The sequence below is a fragment of the Chaetura pelagica genome, unplaced genomic scaffold (genome assembly GCF_000747805.2).
Source record: "Chaetura pelagica isolate M959 unplaced genomic scaffold, ChaPel_1.0 scaffold53, whole genome shotgun sequence".
NCBI lineage: Eukaryota > Metazoa > Chordata > Aves > Apodiformes > Apodidae > Chaetura > Chaetura pelagica.
The window spans coordinates 3,307,466-3,328,702 of NW_009952880.1; the positions used below are offsets into that span (position 1 = coordinate 3,307,466).

A 21,237-nucleotide genomic window follows, 5' to 3' on the forward strand; every position below is an offset into this window, starting at 1 on the left:
GCAGGAAACACTAACAAGGCTGCAAGACTCTTAAGCTCCTGTACCACTTCTGACCTGTGCTGGTTTCTAATTGCTTCCCACACAAACATTCCTCTGTGCACGTGACGCTGCTCCCCTCACCAGAGCAATTATGCACCATTCTGTTGTGAACAGAAAACCTTTAGTGTGCTAGAGCTGGACAGAACGCAGGATACGCCCGGTGGCTGCTCCTCCCAGTAGGAATGTGATCATGTTTGACCATGTTTCAAAATTGCCTTCTCTGGGCCATGAAACTGTGCCACAACAATCACCCAGGAGCAGCCAGTTTCAGGGGAAGTTCACACCCTGTGTTCCATGTCAGTGTTTCAATCTGCTGTTTCTTTGTGTAAGTCATATGACGAGGGAAGTGAAGCAACAGAAAGGCCCCAGTTTTTCACAGAGAGCCACCAAAGAGAGCCACTGCCCCTGGCAGGGCCATGCCAAAGCTGCAAGGCAACAGCTGGCCAGCTGGTTCTCTCTGCAGCACAGGGGCCATGGGGCTTGTAGAGCCAACACCCACACTGTGCAGACATGCACAATCAGTTGCAAGCTGCTCACAGGAGGGAAGAAGCCAGCAAGAAATGTGTATGTTGCGTCACACAACAACAAATATTTGCATTTCAGAATGTCTGAGGTGAAATATGCCAAGTCGAAGGAGAAACATTATTTATTTCATATGAGTTTCAGAAGCCTGAACGACTCCAAACTTTGAATGATGGCTAAATACCAGGCAAAACAAACCAAAGTCACAGATCCTCATGGATTGCTGCAAATATCATCCTAGTGCAATTAAGTCCCTGAAAGGTCTTCTCATGGCCCCAAGGACAGCTGAGACAGGACCCTACATCCTGAGCAGCAACCTACTTAGGAACTCCAGCCCTAGGATAAATGCCTTTTATTGTTTTTTGTTTTGTTTTTTTTTTGTCTGTGCAAGGCTTTGCACACAAGTGCTTTGGCAGCTGCCATACTCTTTCTCATGTGGAAGAAACTACCAAGGTGTAACCTTGGTATCAAATAGGTTCAATGTCAACTACTTCTTCCATCTGTGCAGCAGAAGAGGGCTAGCGTGCCTCCTTATGGAGCAGTCTAAGCAGAGCACAACAAATCCATGCTGGGGAGAAAAGCGGTTGCAATCTCATCCATTTGAATAAACTCAGTGACATCTTAGGATATATAGCAGTGACTAGTGACTAATGTTGGGCATTGCTTCACTGACACATAAGCAGCAGTGGCACCAGTGAGAGATCCCCATCACTGATAAAAAGCATTAAAGGGGAAAGAGGAGAAGGGAATGGCCAGGAATATGGGATAAAAAAACAGGGAAAACAGAAGAAAATCGAGTTTTTCAAGCTGTTCCATGGCCATCATTAATAATGTATTTCCCAAATATTGCACTCTATATAAACTGTCATCAGTTTCCCCTGTGGTTCCCAGGAAGAGGTTACAGAAATCAATTCTCATCCCAGTTGTAAAAATTGGTTTTCTACAGTATTTTTCTTTTCTTAGCGCTATCTTGCTCTTGGCACAAACACTCCAGCACTTAAAGCAGCAAAGATCTCCGAATTTATGGGGCGAAACAAGGGTGAGAGCATTCCTCAGTGAAACCCTGCATTAGGGTGGCAACATTGTCTTTTGGAGAGACAGCCGTGCCCTGCTGCTGACACCCCTTCCTTCCCCACCTACTGATAATGTGGGGGGAAAAAAGCTACCTCAATCAGGGAAGTGAGAACAGAGCATTGAAAGTGACTGCTTTTGGCTGCCTACACCCGCCTGCAGCTCTGTTACTAAAATAATAAAGAACGGAAGGATCATATGCTAATGATGAGCCAATTAACCAGGGCGAGAAGCTCCTCTGATGGCAGGCTGAAAGGAAGGGTTGCTGAAACAAGTGCCATGTATGAAATCTGAGGAGTGCAGCAGGAAATCTTATAATATTTGCTCACTGGCAAATCCAAGTGAGGAGACTATCTGCTGTGCTCAGGATGAAGCAGAGTCAAGCAGACTCCCAAGATGACAGAGACCCTTACCTCGGTGGTTGAAAGCACAGTGTCCTCATCCAGGCTTAGCACTGCATCTGTCACTATGTTGTCGTAGGGTAGGAAGCGACTGCTCATAACCTGTGGGTATCCAAGGCAGGAAGAGGAGATTAAAAAAATCACTTCAAGGACTGATTTCCAGCAGAAACGCTCCATTTTATTTCTCACTCTTATTTCCTCTTGTCTGAGGAACATTACACATCACTGATGGAAAGGACCCTTCAACTTGAGTGAAAGATTGTCATGTTTGTCACCCTAGCAGTCAGCCTACACCTTCTACCTGAGAAGAAATTTCTGAGCAGATCTCCTTTGGAGCAGGCTGCTCACTTTTGTGACAAGCTGCAATGGTCCATATTGAGAACTAGATGTACCTACAGCTTCTTTAGGAAGTACATATTTCCTGGTACCTGGGACTGTCCCTCTGCCCTCCTGCAGGGTGTGAGGATCAAAGATGATGAAAGCTGAGAAGGACTTTGCAGCATTCATAAGGTTATGCAGCTGAGAAGCCAAGGAGTCCAGGCTGTGTGTGAAGGATGCCATGCTACCACCATGGTTTCCCTGTAAAGTGGTACAGCTCCATCTCTGTGCAACAGTGTATCCACAGGTGGTTGCTGCCAAATGGCACAACATTCTCCATCAGAAAAGGAGAACATGCTAAAGAACATGCATATCAGCTGAGTTTCACCTGCATTAAGAATTAAATTGCTATTGCAGCATTTTAAAGAGTCACATTCTTAAGTGATGTAACTATATACATATATAATCTATATGCAGAATCAGCTTTTTAAAACTATGGCAGGGCACTTCCCAAAGCAATGAGAAATAGATGGGAAAGTGGGATCAAAAAGACAACAGCAAGAAATAAGAATTCATATCGTTTCTTTAGCAGACAAGTTTGCATCTTTTAAGAACTGATGAATAGCAACAAGTACACAACACTATTTGTTTCCCTTATTTGTTAGGAAAATTATCCTGGCTCGCCAATATACTTCTTCTCCAATTTATTATGCCAAGAAAACACTACAAAAATCAGGCCCAGTAAGAAGAAATCACTGCATGGAAACAGGAACATGGAGAAGTTTTACACATCCCTCATAATGGACATGATTGGTTCTGCAGCCCCTGCAACCTGTGTGGGAGCACATCCCTAAATCTAGGCCTTGATTCAGAGAAAGCTTGGTCTTTAGAATCAGGAGGTTCATGGTGTCTGTCTGCAGTGTCCCTACATTGCTGTGACAGCCTTGGTCTGGGGAGGTGGTGGCTGTGAGGTCTAGCAGAGGTTGATAGTTTTGCTTTGCTTACACAAGGAAAGCAGAGCAAGCAGACAGCAGAAAACTGGCATTCTCACCCCAGCTCTTTTACAGACTATATAAAATTGTCAAATAGTAAAACAGTTGGGACTACAAAGGTTTTTGTGGTTTTTTTGTTGTTGTTGTTTTGATGAATTATTTTTTGTGGGGGTTTTTTGTTGTTTTTGTTGTTGTTTTTTGGTTTTGTTTTGTTTTTTGTTGTTTGGGGTTTTTTTAAGTTAAAGCTCCCTTCTGTAAAATGTGTGTGATAATATGTCTTGATTTCATGGGGAAGAATGAAGGTCAGGTAGAGGCAGACCTCTGTGCTCACTTGTACTGAGTAACTGTGCCTGCCAATACACTTCAGTTAAGTCTGAAGATGAAAAGCAGTTCCTTTGTGCAACCTTTGAATTACACTGCTCTGGCTCTGCAAGCTTTGTCCAAACAAACAGCTTTTCCGTGCAAGAAGTCACTTGGAATATGATGGAATATTAAAGGGAAGAGACTGTCCACTATAAACACACCTTTGTGTACTCAGAAGATTCATTTGTAATCTAAACAGCACCTAGGGCAAATTTCTACAAACACTGGAGAGCTGGTCAGAGATTTTCTCCTCGACCTCACCTCTGCAAGTTTTCCAGAAAGAAAGAAAAAAACCCTCACAATGTTCAAAAGACTCAGAGATCACTACAGCCTTTCTTGGCGTGCAGCAACTCTTCTGATACTGTTTACAGGCTAACTCAGGCAAGAGCCAATAGCTGCCAACTTGGCATGGTTCTTGCTTTCCCCTTATTAAGGTGACTGGGGGAAAAGAGCACAGACAGGACTATAAATCTGAAACAGGATTGTACAGCCGAAGCAACTAAAAGTTCCCTTTGCAAATGCAGAGCTCAAGAGCCAGCTGACAGATACTGCAGAAGGGACCAGCCCAGATCTGCTCAGTCAGAGTTTAGAAGCAAGAAGTCTTGCTTCTCTCAGGCCTGCCTTTGGGAAGGAATCATCCACTTGAGTATGGAGTTTAAAAAAGGCCTCTTTTCTCATCTGGGTGGTGTCTGTTTCACCTCTGTAGAAGTGGAAGCAAACAAGTGTGTGGCACAGCAAGAGATGACATGCAAGTGTTCCTTGCCCCTTCCATATTTTGGTGGTGGGATCCCATCACCAGCAGCAGAACCCTGCATGGCCATGAGGAGGGTACTGTCCAATAGTGGGTTAACACCATTCATTCTTATCTCTTCCTCTGCTTTTGAGTACACAGCTGACTGCCAAGTCTTGCACCTGACTGCTCAAAATCAATGAATCCAGCTGTATCACTGCTGTCATGGATGTGCCAAGCAACAGAAATCTTCAAAGATGGGGTCAGCACTACCTATTCTTGGGGCCACATTTCAAAGCTGGGGCTCACCTGTAAATCTCAGATTCATGGCACTAATTGCCATGCTGATGATTTCTGAGAGCACAAGGTCTCGTGCATGAAACAAGAATCTGTGACCAAGCTGGTACAAAGGGCCAAGGAATAGAAAGGAGCTGTAACACTGTTGGGAACTACAAAGCTTTCACCAAAGTAGCTGGAAAAATAAATTCTGGTCCCACTGGAGAATATACCCAATCTTTTACAATGTTTCTCTCCACCTACCTTGCTCTCTCCTTCAATGACTATGACAGGCACAGAAGTGGCAGGCCAGCGGTGTTTGGCTGGGAGAGGTTTATCACAATTCCATAAAACAATAATCTGAAAGAGAGTGTTGGACCATGATCAGAGACCTTTGTGGCGATGCAGTCCAAAACCTAGACTCAGTTCTCCAGACAGAAATATTAAATTCAAGTTAGGAATTTCAAAACCAACAACACTGATATGAATCTGTATAAAAATAATGCTTCCTACAGTAATTTCGCCCATCCTGGTTATTTACAATATACATCCTCTCAGGCAAATATAGGCTGGACAGCAACTCAGGAAGTCTGTATCTAGGCCAGGTCACACGGACGTAATTGATTTACTTTGGCTCTCACAAAAGGCTAAACCACTTGTGACACTCCACTGCAAGAGGGTGCTCCTACTGAACTCCTCAGGGTTTCTTTTAGAGAAGCCCAAATCCTGTTGTTGCTGAAACTAAGAGCCCCAGCAGGAGGAAGGAAGATCACATAGGGGCTCTTGAGGCACAGACATCCTTTTGCAGGTTGCAACACGCACACTCCTGATCTTTAAAGTGTAGTCATTATTTGATCTGCCTCATGAAACAAATGACTGTCTTTATTCCATTCACACTATACTCAGAATTTTTGTTTCCCATACATGCAGGTCACAGATAGTAGAAATCTCAGAGAAAAGAAATGTCAGAATTGAAACAGGGGTTTGAAACAAGATTGAGAAGACCAAGTCAGTAGGCTCTTCACTCCTAGGATAATAGTTTTTGTCTCCAAATTGATGCACTGCTTACCTGTGCACAGTACTGGGACTTGGCTACAGCAACCAGGAGTTTCAGCACAGGCTGAGATTGGGAAACCAGGGGAGTTACTGCGTGGATAACGGCAGTGAATGTGGGAAGAGGCTTCAGACCTGAAGTGAAGAGATATGTGTTAAGTAAAGACAAAATTGCTCTGGTTAGTACAGATTAAAGGACTCTGGAGACGGAAAAATAATCTGCACTTAATGCAAACCTTGCCATGTTTTTTTAGGCCACTTCTGTTATCCAATACTAGGATACCAGATGCTTCAGAGATCACACTTCCCCTTAACTCCCACACCCTCTGAAATCCCTGACTCCAACACAATTACTGCCTTTTCTTACTCACTATTTCCACAGATGTCCTGCAATCCCTTTCTTTCACGCAGTTTGTCCCACAGATAATATTGACATATAGTTTGTTCAACAAAACGTCTTTCTTGACATGGGTTCTGTTCTGCTGCCTGACACTGAATGCTTCATATTTTCTACAGATTATCTGCAAAATTTCCAGAAGCTTTTTCAGTTTCCTCGGTTCCATTAAAGCCTCTGTCAGATTTTTGCTCTTTCTGGGTTGATCCCCATCCACATGCATCTCCAATTACCTCCTGAGATGATAATTCTGCTTGCATCCTTGCCCTCCATTCGGGTATTTTTGTCTTGCCATGATATCCTTTTCTGCCTAAAATAACAGATCCTACTGGCATCTACCCTTCATTACTGCTCTCAGTCTCATCTAAATTCATCTGTGTGGGGTCATTGTCATTTTTCATCAAAATTCCCACAGAAACCTTCACCCTTTTTAACATGGTAACTGTGAATTTTTAGCAGGTGAGCAGTACAGATCCACACAAGTGGGATGGCACAGGCTGAGCCAAAAGTAGCAGAAGTCTGGTAGGCAGGATCACTTCAGCTTCCAGGCACATTTCCCTGCAGAACTCATAGTTTAAGCTCCCCCTCAGGAGAAACCCACAATCCCAAGACTTGTTCGTTCCTTCTAGTGGGATCCATACAAAGACACATAGTATAGAAAATAAATCTATACCAATCATGCACTTCAATAACAAGTGTCATGGGTAAATTACCACTTTTCCAATTTGCCAGGCACAAATAAACAAAGAAAGGAGAAGGCTATTCCTCTCATGCTCCCTCAGGCCACAAATGGGCCAGAAACTCAGGCGTTAGTTACTGACAACTGAAAAGTATGAAGTGAAATAGATTTTTTTTAAAACAATCTTTGCAAGCGAGAGGTACATGATGCAGTGAGCAGGGAAAATTGAGCCAGGGTGAATTAAAAGCATCATTAACTATAAATTAATGATAAGCCAGGTAGCAGAAACTACTCAAGGACGAAATTCCAGATTTCCACTAGAAATTCCAAACGCCACTAGATTACAGCATGGATTCACTCACCAAGATTAGCATAGTAGTAAGGAAAATCTCCCAGATATGAGGAATACTGTGGCAGTACAAATAACCCTCCAGGATGTTTGTTCCATATTAAGCTGTTGCGTGATATGTGCTTAAATATTCTGTCCTGAATAATCTGAAAAACAAGAGAGGTGATGATTTTTAAATAGACTGTAACAGCCACTGGTAGAAGTTTCAGAAACTCCAGCTGATTGGAATCATCTCCCATGAGGCAAACAAATTACTAGACATTCCTGCTTAATCTCTCTTACAGTGACACAGAACCTCCATACTTTGACACCACTTCAGCAGTTCAGGCTTGGTGCAACAGGTTTCTGAGCATCTCATTAGTATCTCTGGACATGGGGAACTTGCAACTCACTGTGTTTTGTATTGCAAGTCATATATTTTGTCTATTAGAGTATCTCAGCAGTTGTAAGCCTGATTAGTTCATTGTCAGTGCTACTATCCAGAACTCACAGAAGATAATTATTTGAGGATGGCATTACAAAGCTAGGTATTATTTTGAGATAATGAGAGCATTCAAAACCACACAGACTTTCAGCAAATCAGGCTGCACTAATTATTCATTTTTGCTTAATTATAAAGGCATATTAACATTTGGATACATCACTGATTCCACATCTCAGTTCTGTAACAGTTTCTTGTTTGACAAAACAGGAAAAGATCTTTTGGCAACTACTGTATGTCTCTGTACAGAGCCACAAACATGGACACCTAGATTTTTAAGGTTAGAACAGACTGCTAGGTCATCTACTTTATCATCTGGAACACAACAAGCCACAAAAAACCCAAACCAAACCAACCAACCAAACACAAAACCAAAAACCAAACAGAAACAAAAAAAACCCCAACAAAACAGAGCTGTACAATTACTGTGTATTTATACAACTAACAGTTGTTTCAGACTAACCACCATATTGGCAAGAACAATGGTGGCTCCTACACTGATAAGCTATAACTGGACAAATTCAGCCTCCAAATAAGATGCAACTTTCCAAGTGCAATCTGCTGTTGGGCCACAGGTTCTTATAGATTTGCATTAGAGGTTGGCAGGTCTGGTGGTGGGACACTGCCAAGGGCTGGGGGATGGGGAAGAAAAAAAACTTTTCCTAAGTTGGCTAAGCAGGGTTGCCCTGCCAAACTTAAGGAGATTTCACATAATTGGCAGTTTATGCATGGCACAGAGCTCAAGTGTCAAAACATGTTGGTTCTCCTAACCTAATGTATCTGGCCTTAACATATGTATATCTGGGTCAAATTCTAAGGCTCTGAAGTTGGACTAAATCTGATCCCTTGTCAGTCATTCCCACCCTAAAATTTATGGAACTGAAGAAGGTACACACCCACAGCCTAGGAAAACCAAGTAAGGAGACCAAACACAAGAGGAACAAAAGCAGCTGCTGGAATCTAAACAAGTCGAGCAGCCGAGTTCTTGGACATATGGTCAATACAGAACATGAGTAAGTGTTACCACAAGCAGTGGTTTTCCTGGAATTTTTGATTCCCTTGACAAAGAAAATATTAAAACACCAGTTATGTTGTGCTAGACAATCCTCTGCTGGTGGTGATACATGTACTGCTCAACTGAGGCAATTGTTAGCTGTTCCCATGCTTGTCTTTTGCCTACAGTCAATTACCATAACTAATATGCAATAATTCACTCTCATGCCTTTTTTTGGTCTTGGAATAACAGACTTAGTACTGTATTTCCACCACTGACAAAGAGTGCATCTGAATATTTCTTTTTAGAAAGGTAGGTGTATCAGTTGTCAGATCTGCATGGCAGTGGGGAGAGGAAAAAAAAAAAGATTATGATGCCTGTTTCTCCATCTGCAAGTTATGCCACTAAACAAAGGCAGACCCTAGAAAATACCTCTTTTTAAGTGTTTACCACAAAGCCTAAATATTACAGCTCCTTCCTCCTGCTTTCTCAGAACTGGGACATAATCAGATAAGAAGTCTGCAAATTTACATGCTCAGGAGGTTTTCACAGAGGGTGGAGTTTTCCATCGTGCTGGTCACCAAGCAGGCTGCAGAGGACACAGGGGGCAGGTACCCGGGTTTGCTCCCACCCAAGCCAGCGCTGCTCCCGCAGGAGCCCTCACTGCACCCCAGGCACACTGACCTCACCAGCGCCAGGACAGGGACCTGGCCCTGTGATTTATCACAGTTAACAAACAGGAGATTAATGTATCACTTTCTTGGACTACATAAAAAACCTAGCTGTCTGTCATGATGGAGAGGAGGAAAGACAACTTGGCAGGAAGAGAACAGAGAAGTATAAAAAAAGATAACATGGGGGACCGATCAATTAAAATGCAGAGTGTACAGCGCTGCACATATTGCAGAGACAGACAGCAGCTACACAGCTTCTTCAATGATGAGGCATGACAGGAAGTTTAATCAGAGGAGGAAGGGGTTAGGATCCCTGGTGAGATCTCCCTTTTCTTTTTGGAATTAATTAATAGTCCAATATTTTTGTCTCCCTCATCCTTACACTTCAATACATGCACATATTGCCTTAATCATTGCTGCTTCTCAACATGCCCTGGCCAAGCATCAGACATTTCTTGTCTGTACTCTGCGCTATCACTCTCCCCTCCTCTTCCCAAGCAGAGACCTGAGCACACCACACAAGGATTTAGGGATTTTTTTGGGTTTGTTTTCAGAGAGAATCAAGCTGAAAAAGTGAAGATACACCAGAGCATGTGTCTGATGGTGTCTGCAGCAGCCCACTGCTTCCAATGCTCACACTTGCCAGCCAGGGGAAGGCCCTCATGAAACCCACACCATGTCCCATGGCACCAGGCAGCTCTTCTGTGCCTACAATATGGGGTTGCTGGCCAAATGATTAAAATCTCTCATTTTGAGCTGCTTGGTTTAAGCCACCAAATGCTGTGAGAAAATTAAGGATCTTAAAATGTGATGTAATGTTTTCAGAGGTGTCCAGGATAAAGGGCAGAGGAGAGCTGTGAAGTCCTTGCAGACATCTGAGTTGGTGAAGACTTCTGCTCTGATATCCTCCCACATGGATACGTACCATGGTGCACTGCAGTCAGCAGGCAGGTGATTATTCTGATACCTAGCATCATCAGAGCACTCTGACTCAAAAGTGTTACAACTGAAGATGGATAACATCCATCAGACCGAAAAAAAAATCTTGTCAGGAATTTACTTCCAGGCATCAGATTTTAAGAAGAGGATATACTGCTTGCAGATTTTGGACACCAAAAATCACTCAACTGTTTTACTCCTTTTCCAAGGAAAGTTAACTCAGGACTATCTAGGCAAGTTGAAATGTGAAACAAATATCTGCTCATAAGAACAGAATCCCTCTTAGCTGTCTCAAAAATTTCTGAGAGTCCTGAATTAAAAAACAAACTAAAATCCCCTCAAACCAAAGCCACCCTTGCAAACAAATTAAAAACCTCAGAACAGAGCTTCCACATCAGTCATACATAACGTGGTTCCATTAAATCAAACCTTCCAGGAAGACCTTTGTTTTTGCTTTAGTGTTTCTCCTCCAAGCGGAAACTCCAGCTTGCTGTTTCTCCAGCTGCTTCAGCTTTATTATAGGTTTTGCTGTCCCCTGGGCATCTGCTCCAACATGGGCCAACGTGTCCCGGGGCAGTGCTAAGGACACATATGTAAACATTGGAGCTTGATGCAAATGGTCACCAAGGTCACGGGGGCTGCAGGTTACATGCCCTCGAGACCAGCCCCAGCACAGGCAGGAGAGACACAGCGAGGAGAGTCATGCACCCCTCTGCTTTTGCAGTCCCCAGCAATAACAGGGTGTGTGCAGGGAAGGGGTAGATGATACAGGAGGCATTCTGAGTGTCCTTATGGGTACTTGTGTAAGGGTAAATTAGACTGCAAGAGGTGGCACATGGTCTGCCAGCCTTGTGAGTCCAACCCTGGTGTCGGCTGTGATAATTATCACTACCTCATCAGGGCTTACAGGGAATCTGAGGATGCAGAGCAGTTCCCAACAGGCAGCACAGATGAAGACATGCTCTTCCAAGGGCAAGGACAGCATTGCAAAGATAGCTTAGCCAGCGGCTCTGAAAATGTTCCCTAGCTATTTTTCTTCACTGGCACAGAAAAACCTAAGGGACTGTCTTGCAGCAGCTGGAGGTAGATCAACCATGGGCAACCTGTACTGCAGGCAGCAGCACTCATTTGCAGTTTTCAGGGGAAAGAAAGCACAGCGGGAAATGTGGAGCTTTATATCTGTTCACAAAGGCAGATGCAATTGCAGAAGCATTAGCACGAGACAAATACATTTGCACCTACAAAGTGAGTCACTTTTAGTGGTAAAAGTGTGTCAAAAATTGATGTGCAAAATTGCAAATCAATTAGAAGAGAAACCTGCTTTTGAAATTGTAGCCTAGGCCCTACTTCTGAAGAGCCTTTCATCTCTCCTGTCTCTGAATTCAGAAAGGATTCTCTCCACATTTGAATCATCTGTCTCCCTGTTTAACAGCAGTCTAATTATGATTATTTATTAATATTTTATAAAGATCATCAGGCCTTTCCTTTATCCTCTATGTGAAGGTAAGACACAGTGGTTTACAAGCCCCCCCCCCTTTTCCTTCAGTAAGACTGATAGCCTCATCACAAGGCATCAAAATGTTAAGGAATGGTCAAGGAAGAACTTTACAGTAATATTTTTTCCAAAATGAATTCCAGAAAGGTTTCTTAAAGAAACACATTCACTACCAATGACAAGGATAGTGATTCATAAGCCATAAAGCCTTGCAAAGGCAAGATCACACATGACAACTTTTCCATGTGTTGGGGTAGCTCCCATTTTTCACCATGTCAGTTTTTTAATGTGGATTCTGATAATGAAGAAAGTATTTCCTTAGGGGGGGAAAACTTATCAAGATGCCGAGATTTTTTCTCAGTGACCAATTGCCTGTCATGAAAAGCAAGGTCCAGTGCTGGTTGAGGACAGATGCAGCTGGACAGGTACAGAAACCTCGCCGCTCGGCAAGGTCCCAGACAATTTTTACTCACCTCTAGTGTAGTCAATACAATCTTCTCAACTGAAGAAAAATAAGCCTCCCACAAGAACTGTGTCTGCTGTCTAAGTGCTAGGATTTTATCCTGATGGATAGACCTGATTGTAGAAGGAATCTGTAATACAAGATATAATACAGTCAGAAGCTTCAGAAAACAATGCAAACTCATCAAATTAATATGCTGCTACAAGCCCTTTTCTCTATTAGCAAGCTGCACAGCTTCAGTGCTCCTGTCCAACAGAGAAGCCTGTGTAACAGTTAGAGCCTTGATGTAGAAATGAATGAGGCACAACCTTTGGTACTACATATATTAATTTTTTTTAACTGCTTTCTCTTTAGTGCTTGGCTTTTTTATGGTAGCAAAACGTTCCCCTCCCCAGCTCTGTGCTGTAAGCACAGTAAGGAGCTCCTTCAAACATTCCTCATGCACAAAGCTCTTCAGGGACTAGTATTTTAACAAACTAGTACCTGAGGGTCTTGCGAGTCCAACAATAATCCTCACTTTGAAAGCATATGAAAGGGATCTGGAATTGCATTTACCACAGCATGGCAACACTAAGTGCCCTAAGGAAAACATAGCAACATTTTAGGTAAGACCCCACTTTTTGGGAGCCTGTGGATCAAATTGAATTTTACTAATTACTGTGGGTGGAAAGAATAACATCTCCCACACCACCTGTTATTCACGAGGAAAAACACTGCTGCTTTTTTTCCCTTTCCATTAAAACAACACATTAATTCTGGTATAAGTTGCCTTACAATTAAAACCAAAATTGTCCTGCCACAATGCTTTGCCATTAAAAAATGTAAGTGCTCACTGGATGGGAATGGGGGCTTCACTTCTACTACATCTTTCTTCTTCCCCAGTCCCTCTTCAACACTGGAGGGAAATAACATACATAGGTGTCATTCCTTAACTCAGGACCTTGACCAAGACCTCCAGTACACCACTTGGACAATTCAAATTGACATTATCAAGGGAATTTAACTGCAATTTGCTTCAATTACAAGGGTTTCTCACACCACAAGAAAGGCATCCAGGATACGCTGCTGATTTGTGTTCATTTTTTTCTTAGGAATTAGGAGTTGTGCTTTTGCCCCTACTTTTTTTGTGATTCCAGAACAGGCCACCTGGCTGTCACTCATAAATCTTTTAACCACATTGTTAGTTGAAAAAGCTGATACCTGGGCTGGGTGTTTCTTTTTGTACATCCTAGCTTATCCTGAAGTTTACCTGCATCCCAACACATCTCCCTCCTTCCTGAACAAAACACATTTTGAATATTCCTAAAATATTGAAGAGGTGGCAGTGATCATTACTTGCTTTCACATGCTCCCGAATCAAATTACTTCACATGAAACATTCTTCTGGAAAAACAAAAAGCTATTTTAAGAATGTATATGTAAAAAATTTCCACAAGAATCAGTAAATTCTTCACTGTGTTGTTTGCATCCAGGTCTGGACCCAGCAGGACCATGGCTTTGCAGGGTGCAGTGTCAGATGGGACCATCTTTGATGTCTAAGACCTTTGTCTCTTGGACATTCATCTTGGAGACACTGCCAACTATAACACAGGATTTGAGCTTATGAGACAGTGAGCACTAGAGCATGGTAGAAGAGAAGAAAATGGTCACCACTGAAGATGGTACTTTATGTTCCTTTGCTGTAGGCCCTTTAGGCAAAATACAGGACTTCTGGTAAAATACTCCTTGCAAAATTATTTGTGTCATAATGCAGTAAATACCTGCATCAAATTTCATCTTTTGGGTTGAATATGTTTTCTTTTCATTACTTTTCCAGTAAGTTCCAATAAATAGAGGTATAATGAATGTTGCCTGTACTGACTGTATGTGGATGTGTATTAATCACATCTGGGATCATTACCAAAAGCAAAAACATGATCAAAGTCACTTCACAGCGGCATTTTTTCCATAAACTTAAGCATTTCATTGCATTTTGTGCAACCTTGTGTGTGCGCATACACGTATGACCAAGAAATAAAATCAATACTCATTCCCAACTATGAAGGGAAGGCTGCTCTGACTATGAAGGTTACTACTGCAAGAAGTTATGATTTTACAGACCACACCACACATGTGAGTGCCCACAAACACAGTGCCAAAGTTTAAAAAAAGCCTTGGTGCCTGCTCCATGCAGGAACAGCTGGTCAGAAAAATCAGAGCTCCCAATTTAACTGCACTTGCCTATTAGTTATTAATCTACAAGTCCAAAAAGACAGGTGGGAAAATGATGCATTAATACTAATCTGGTGGGATTACATTGGAATTATTAGAACTGCATGACGTCTTAATAAAAGGTCATTTTAGTAATAAGTAGGGGGAAGGGAAAAACCACCCTGCACAAATAAATGCAGAAAGGCTGGATTAAGCTCTCCCAGCACAATGATGGGGAGAATATGCAAATAAAAACATCCGAGCTGCTCTCAAACAGGAAATGAAAAACTGTAACATAACAAAAACATTTCCCAGAGCAGACATTCAGGCCCTCTGCCAGCTCTTTAAAAATACTGTTAATAACGGTGCAGTAGCTGTTCAATATGGAAGCAGCTGTGAAGAGAACGAATGGCATGTTACCGGAAAGCAGGAACGCCAGCAAATTATTATTATTTAAAGAGAGAAATAATTTTGCTTAGAAAAATGTGCTGTCCACAGAAGCAAAAATCAAATGGCCCTTTTATATTTTCAGCTTGTATTACATTAAAGAGAACAGGCAGCATTTCACAAGGCTTGCTAGGCCAGCTCTTCACAAATATTTACATCTTCAGACAAGCATATAGGCATCTAATGAGATTTTCACTTTTGGGGTGCCAAGACACCTGTATCTTTGAAGGCTTCTGTCCATGGATGGCAATAGCTCATAACTTTGGAAATGAGTTAAATTCAACCATGAAGAAAAAAACCCAACAACCCAACACATGGTTGCTACTTAGTGGCTATTCCAGATCTGGTGGATCTCAGCTTCATGGTGGTTTATCAAAAGCTGCTTTGAGGAAACCAATTTTTCAAGACCTTTTCCTAACATCTACATACTAACATCTACATACTTTGCAGAATGTATTTAGGCTATAAGAACCACTAGGAAAATAGAAAAAAAAAAATCTACTGAATTTAAAACTAAAGTAGATGGTAGCAGGGAATTTCTAACTTCTTGGCATGCTTTTTTTTTTCCATGAACTCAAGGAGATTAACAATAAGTGAAATAAACCCTGCCTTCAGGAAGCATGCTACATGGCCCAAACATCAGGAAAGGGACAGAATCTGCTTCCCACAAAACTGTCAGGTGGTAACTCCTGCCTTTCCTGATGAGTCACTTCAGTACCTGCCAGCCAGACACTCAGAGCTGGTGGGAACTCCAAGGACAAACTACTGATGGACAAGAGCAGAATCTGCCTTCAAGCGTTTTCTCTCTCAGCAGCACCCGGTCCAGGGCAGCTCTGCCTCAGAAAGGCAGCCAGGTGCTCCACATCAGAAGAGATTTCATGGTCTTAGGAAAAATGAGTCTCCTGCATTTAAGAATGTGGCCTTGTGGCTGCAATGACCTTCAGGTCAAAAAATGAATGATGTCATATTAAATGAGTTCATAGCTGCTGTGACACAGACAATCCCTTCATGATAAAAATTCTTTTACAGCCCTGACCTTTTGGATTCATCTTCGCTATCCATTTAGACAGCAGCAGCGATAATCAACTGATCTGCTGAAGGCCACGGTCCTTCTCTTACCTGTAATAACAATCTCTCATCGCCAATGACGGCAGCTTGGTTCCAATCAATCACTTCCGAGAACGGCAACTCCCATCCATTGCTGAGCATCACCGGGACACAGGCAGCCTGCATGCACACAGAGAGCAACCCTTGGGCTGTGCACCCACATCATGTCCATTGCTTTCTGCACCAGCTCAGGAGAGAGACAACACAGCAAGGAACACCAGAAGAAGCCAGAGCCCACAAGAGGGCAGCTCAAATGCTCGTGGTTTTCCATTTTGTGCTTATTTGTAGAATCATAGAACAGTAGGGTTGGAAGGGACCTCTGAAGATCATCTAGTCCAACCCCCTGACAAAGCAGGTTCACCTAGAGCAGACTGCACAGGATTGCATCCAGGTTTTTAATATCTCCATAGAAGAAGACTCCACATTCATAATCACTGAAAGGTTTGCAAAGAGTGGCTTTTGAAATCTGGTGCTTACACTGCCAGGCGAGAGCAGAACTGTTAAAATGCTGGAGATGTCACACTGGGGAATTGAATACAAAATGATGGCCTCCATCGCTGCTTTGTGAACCACTCAGCAGGGAGCCAACTTCCTCAATTTTTATAATATGTTGCAATTCAACCATACAGAAAATATAGATCATATTTAATTCCAGAACACTTTTTTTTAACAAAGAAGGAGGAAATTCCCTATCTTGTTTAATATCAACTCTCCAGAGGAAACTGCACAAACAAAACTCATCTGTCATCACCTGTCTACAAAAATAGGAGTTGCTCTCTGTCTTAAAACAAATAAAAAGCACACATTCAGCATCTATTTCATACCAGTCTGATCTGTCTAAATTATTTAACTTTTTATGAGTTGTCAAAGTTGCAAGCTGAGAACATTCATTAAACAGGGCAGCATTTCCATAAACAAGTAATTGCCACTACGTTCTGGTCAGCCAGATCACAACATAAGACCCGAACCAAAAACCTTCTGATATGATAGAAGACCTTACTACCAGAGGATCTGCACTGAGCCTGTGCTCTGGTTTAGTTTAGTTAGTGGTTGCCCAGAGAGGTGGCAGAAGCCATATCCCTGGAAACACACTAGGTCAGTTTGGACAGGGCTCTGAACAACCTGGTGGAGTTGAAGATGTCCCTGCTCACCACAGGGGGGTTGGACTAGATCACTTTTAAAGGTCCCTTTCAACTCATACCATTCTATGATTCTATGATTCTTTAAGCTTAAGTGCTCTGAATTTGGTCCAGACAAGGGTTCAGACCTGTGCATACCTGACAAAAGATGGTACAAAGGCTATGGGGATCTTTCAGGCTGCTGTACCTTCCTCGGTAACATTTATTACACTCAGGATATTAGACTGTTCAAATCTCTGCATTACAGCAGTACTTACAATGTGTAAAGAACTGTGATCTTCTGCAAGGAAATTACATTAGTGCATGAAAAAAAACAACAACTAGAAAACACATAGCAATGTGTTTTCACATTTAAAACATTCCAGTAATGTGGATTATGTCTTTCAACATGCCCTGGAGCCAGACAGAAACTGGGAATTAATCATAAGTGGTAAATACTGCTGCTAGACTGCTAGGAAAATCCTCAGTGCCTGCAGTTTATCATCGTTGATCTGGAGCCTTCAAGTTCTGTATAGTGAGATATGCTCCCTGCTTTCTTCTCTTGAGATGATGTATCTAACAGAAGCTGCATAACTTGTGGCCCAGATGAGAGAAGAGCTGAGCACTGCACTTCAGGAGGATCCAAAGTGACTTGTCATCCCAAATAAGACAGTCCTACTGCTTCCTCCAAAGCACTTTGCAGGCAATTAATCTTCTCCTGAGTGGGAGCAAAGAGGTAACTGACTGTCCAGAACCTGGGTCTCAAATGTGACAGTAGGTGTAGGGTTCCGTTTTTAAACTTAATTGTCCATTGCATTTGGGATGCTCTAGGTTATCCAAGAAATCCATCAAAGGCTTGTAGATATGACACAGTATCTACTGGAGAACTACTGGAGAAGAAGCAGAAAGCCAGAAGAGTACCCCTGGGCTTCTAAAATGACATTATACACGTACATTTAGGTATCTGAATCCTGCTCTGCACTGTGGTAAACAATACTCTTTAATACCCTCTGGGATATTTCATGGTTGATGAAAAAAACTGATTTTGTGCTACTTACTAACAGCTTAATTGTCAAGGTTAGGACACTTCCCAAATGGCAAAAGGATAGCAAGAGGCAGGATTCTGTAAGGTGATGTCATTTGCCATCTCACTGACACCAAGCAGCACCTCAGCCTCCCCTTCCCTCCACTCCAACCCCCATGGCAATCCAGATGCCAGTCCAGACAGGTGCTGTGGCATCTCCCAAGATGCTCTGTATGGTTGACTAAAGATTCAGGAACCCAGGGCTGAGCTGAAAAAAGTCACACTCGCTGCAGCAGAAGTAGGTCAGTGTTAGGCTTTACCACCGTGCTGCCAAGCCCCCTGCAACAGTGACTACAGGCCTCTATGCATTGCCCTCTGGCAACAGCAAAAAAGGGAGACCATTAATCAAAATGTTTTTAAAAGGTGAAGGGGATTCAGGTGCTGTCCCAGGCACACTGCGAGCTCCCTGAGATCAGTGAATATGCACCTTCATGGGACATTTCCATATGGGACTTAACGACCTCCAGGCCACCTTCCGCGTATTCAGCAAGCACCATTTCAAGACAGGCAATGCATAAGCAGATCTGTTTTGGTTAAATGAAAACAAAAAGCTATTTCTACTGCCCTGGGGCTTACTTGTAGAGGCCAGTGTCTCCCACGGGAAGTCTCACAGCTTGGTAAAATACTGCTCTAACCTGGTCCAACCTCTCAGCATCAGTACATCCGGGGAAACTCTTTCTGGAGGCAACGCAATTCAGCCTTCAGATGAGCTCAGTGCTCAGTGCCTCTTGGGAAGAAGCTGTCAATTGCTCCAAAAGTATGAATAGAGGCTTTTGCAAAGTGGATTACTGTCCACTAGGGAAATGAAACACGTTTCCCACCTCCTTGCTATTGCATGCTGAATTGCAGCCAGTGTAGCCAATGCCTTAAACTGCAGCTCTTACCTGCAAGGCTTCCAGAAACCTGAAAGAGCCCAGCCTGCGGCCACGGGGAACCAGACAGAAAGTGGCATTGTGCAGCATTTCACGGTAATCATACCTAACAAGAACAGGGGAGAAAAGAGAAAATTCAATTAGAGGCAAGTCCTAGAGTAACTGGGCGTGAAAATGCAAACAGCTGTTGAGACACATCTGGACAAAATCATCCCCAACCAAAACCGCTCATCACCAGGTTAACTAGCTCCCTCTGTGCACACATGTGCCAGCCATCTCCCTGGCTCCTTTTTGCTCATCCTCAGGAGCAACCACCATGGGAGAGGGCTGGGAAGAATGGTAATGCAACTGAGAACAAAGGAAGTAATTTTGCCTTTGCAATAATCAGCCATTTCTATATAAACAGTCACACACTAGTTCTAACAACAAATTTACATTAAATATTTCGACACTCAAAGCATTTTTGCAGCACTTTTTCAAGCATGATTTCTATTCAGATTTAGTCAAAGTCACCCACACCTGTGTTCATTTCTGTGCAAGAGGTTTGTACAAAGGAAAAACATATTCAAACCATGCCAAAGAAATCTTCTCTTACCAAGCAGGCACTAAAAAAGGGACAGGGGGTTACGATGACTCACTTGGTAGTAGTTATCGTCAAGTGTGGTGAGAAGGATAAACTGCCACATTTTGGCAATTAACCATATAGCTGCAATGACCCCTGCTCCTCCAAATTAAAACTTAGAGAGTGCTTAGACACTCCTGGTTTTTTTCACCTATTCCATCAATCACCCCAAAACCGGTCACCAAAATCACACATCAAATTCTAACAGGTTGCAGCTTGTTATTAGCTAGTTGTACTTCTGGCAAACCCATGGAACTGTGGATGGCACCGACCTTGTCTGAGACAAAAGGATCCAGATTAAACACCCTCTGTTCTCCAGAGTGTCCTGCACTCTGCAGACAAATGTTATTATGATGGTAGTTTGTGGCACTGGAAGTTTCTAACACTAATAGTCTAATTTAACTGTAACCTGCAAGCAGAGCAATTTTTTTTGTATGTGTGTATATATACATATACATATATGAGATTATGTTTTATACATAAAATGCCTGGATTTACAGATGGGAATAAGCCAATTTTCAATTATAAACTCTGTCTTTAGGAAAAGACATCTAGCAAAGGCCCATTTGCTTAAACAAGCGTGTATAGCTAATTTGCACAAGAAAAGGTCACTGTGAACGGATTATCTCCTCTGAGAGTAAAATAAAAACCCTCATTGCATGAATTAAAACTACAAAATGGACTTCAAAGTGCTATTTTTTAAAAATTGTATCTCAACATTGGTTAAAATATCTATATACATATTACATCTGAGTGGCAGTAATTTATTTATTTTTCTTTGTGTGGGATATTGATTGGCAGCCATGTCCCAGCTCACCAGCCAGCAGTGACACAGCACACAGGGGAAAATATTAGGAAACTGGAATGCTGAAAGAATAACAAAGTTGCCATTTTTAAGCTTTCCTTTTTTACATATCCAGAGGTCTGAGGCTCATCGCTTTCACTGTATATTGTATGACAGATAATGTTAATAGATATCAAAAATAGAATACCCCGTAGGGCTAGAATATGCCAGTCAGAGGTCCCCCATCATTAGCCAGCTAAAAATGTAAAATCCTGTTAATACCTCGGAGTGCAACAATATCCACAGAACGTCAATGGCAGAACCAGAATACAAAGAAAAGCAGAGAATGAGGCCCCTGCAAGTGAGTTCTCCATATGCCAGCAACATCTTACATGGGGCACCTTTTCTTTCATATCTAATTTGCTGGTATCAGGATAGATTTACAAATTAAAAATAAAAAAGAAAAAGAATCATTTTGTTGACCATTTCCCACCCGGAAACCAGTTCCTGCCTTGCTCCCCTTTGTGTGCTTTAAAGCCTAACGTGTGATTTATTGCTCTGCTCTGGACTAGCACGGTTCATGGTCATCAAGCAATTTATCTACATCATATGTTCAGAGAGCCTCATCCTAACCTTGATGTATGGGCACAAAATTTCCACTCACTTCTGGGAGAACCTACGAATACAACAGGAGTAGACCCAGAGCAAAGCCAGATGCATCAAGAGATGCTGCAGCAAATGAACTGCACCAGGGATTCTTCTCATGCACACATTTCCCTA

General features: G+C 42.4%; 1 protein-coding gene across 1 annotated transcript in view; it reads right to left on the reverse strand.

Annotated features, from left to right (window-relative positions):
• The window catches only part of EXT1 (exostosin glycosyltransferase 1), a 184,232-nt gene that overhangs the window by 5,614 nt on the left and 157,381 nt on the right, over nucleotides 1-21,237 (reverse strand). The window contains 7 exon segments of the mRNA XM_009995358.1: nucleotides 2,046-2,135; nucleotides 4,977-5,072; nucleotides 5,782-5,900; nucleotides 7,201-7,333; nucleotides 12,244-12,363; nucleotides 15,990-16,097; nucleotides 19,064-19,157. Coding sequence (XP_009993660.1) covers nucleotides 2,046-2,135; nucleotides 4,977-5,072; nucleotides 5,782-5,900; nucleotides 7,201-7,333; nucleotides 12,244-12,363; nucleotides 15,990-16,097; nucleotides 19,064-19,157 — 760 coding nt within the window.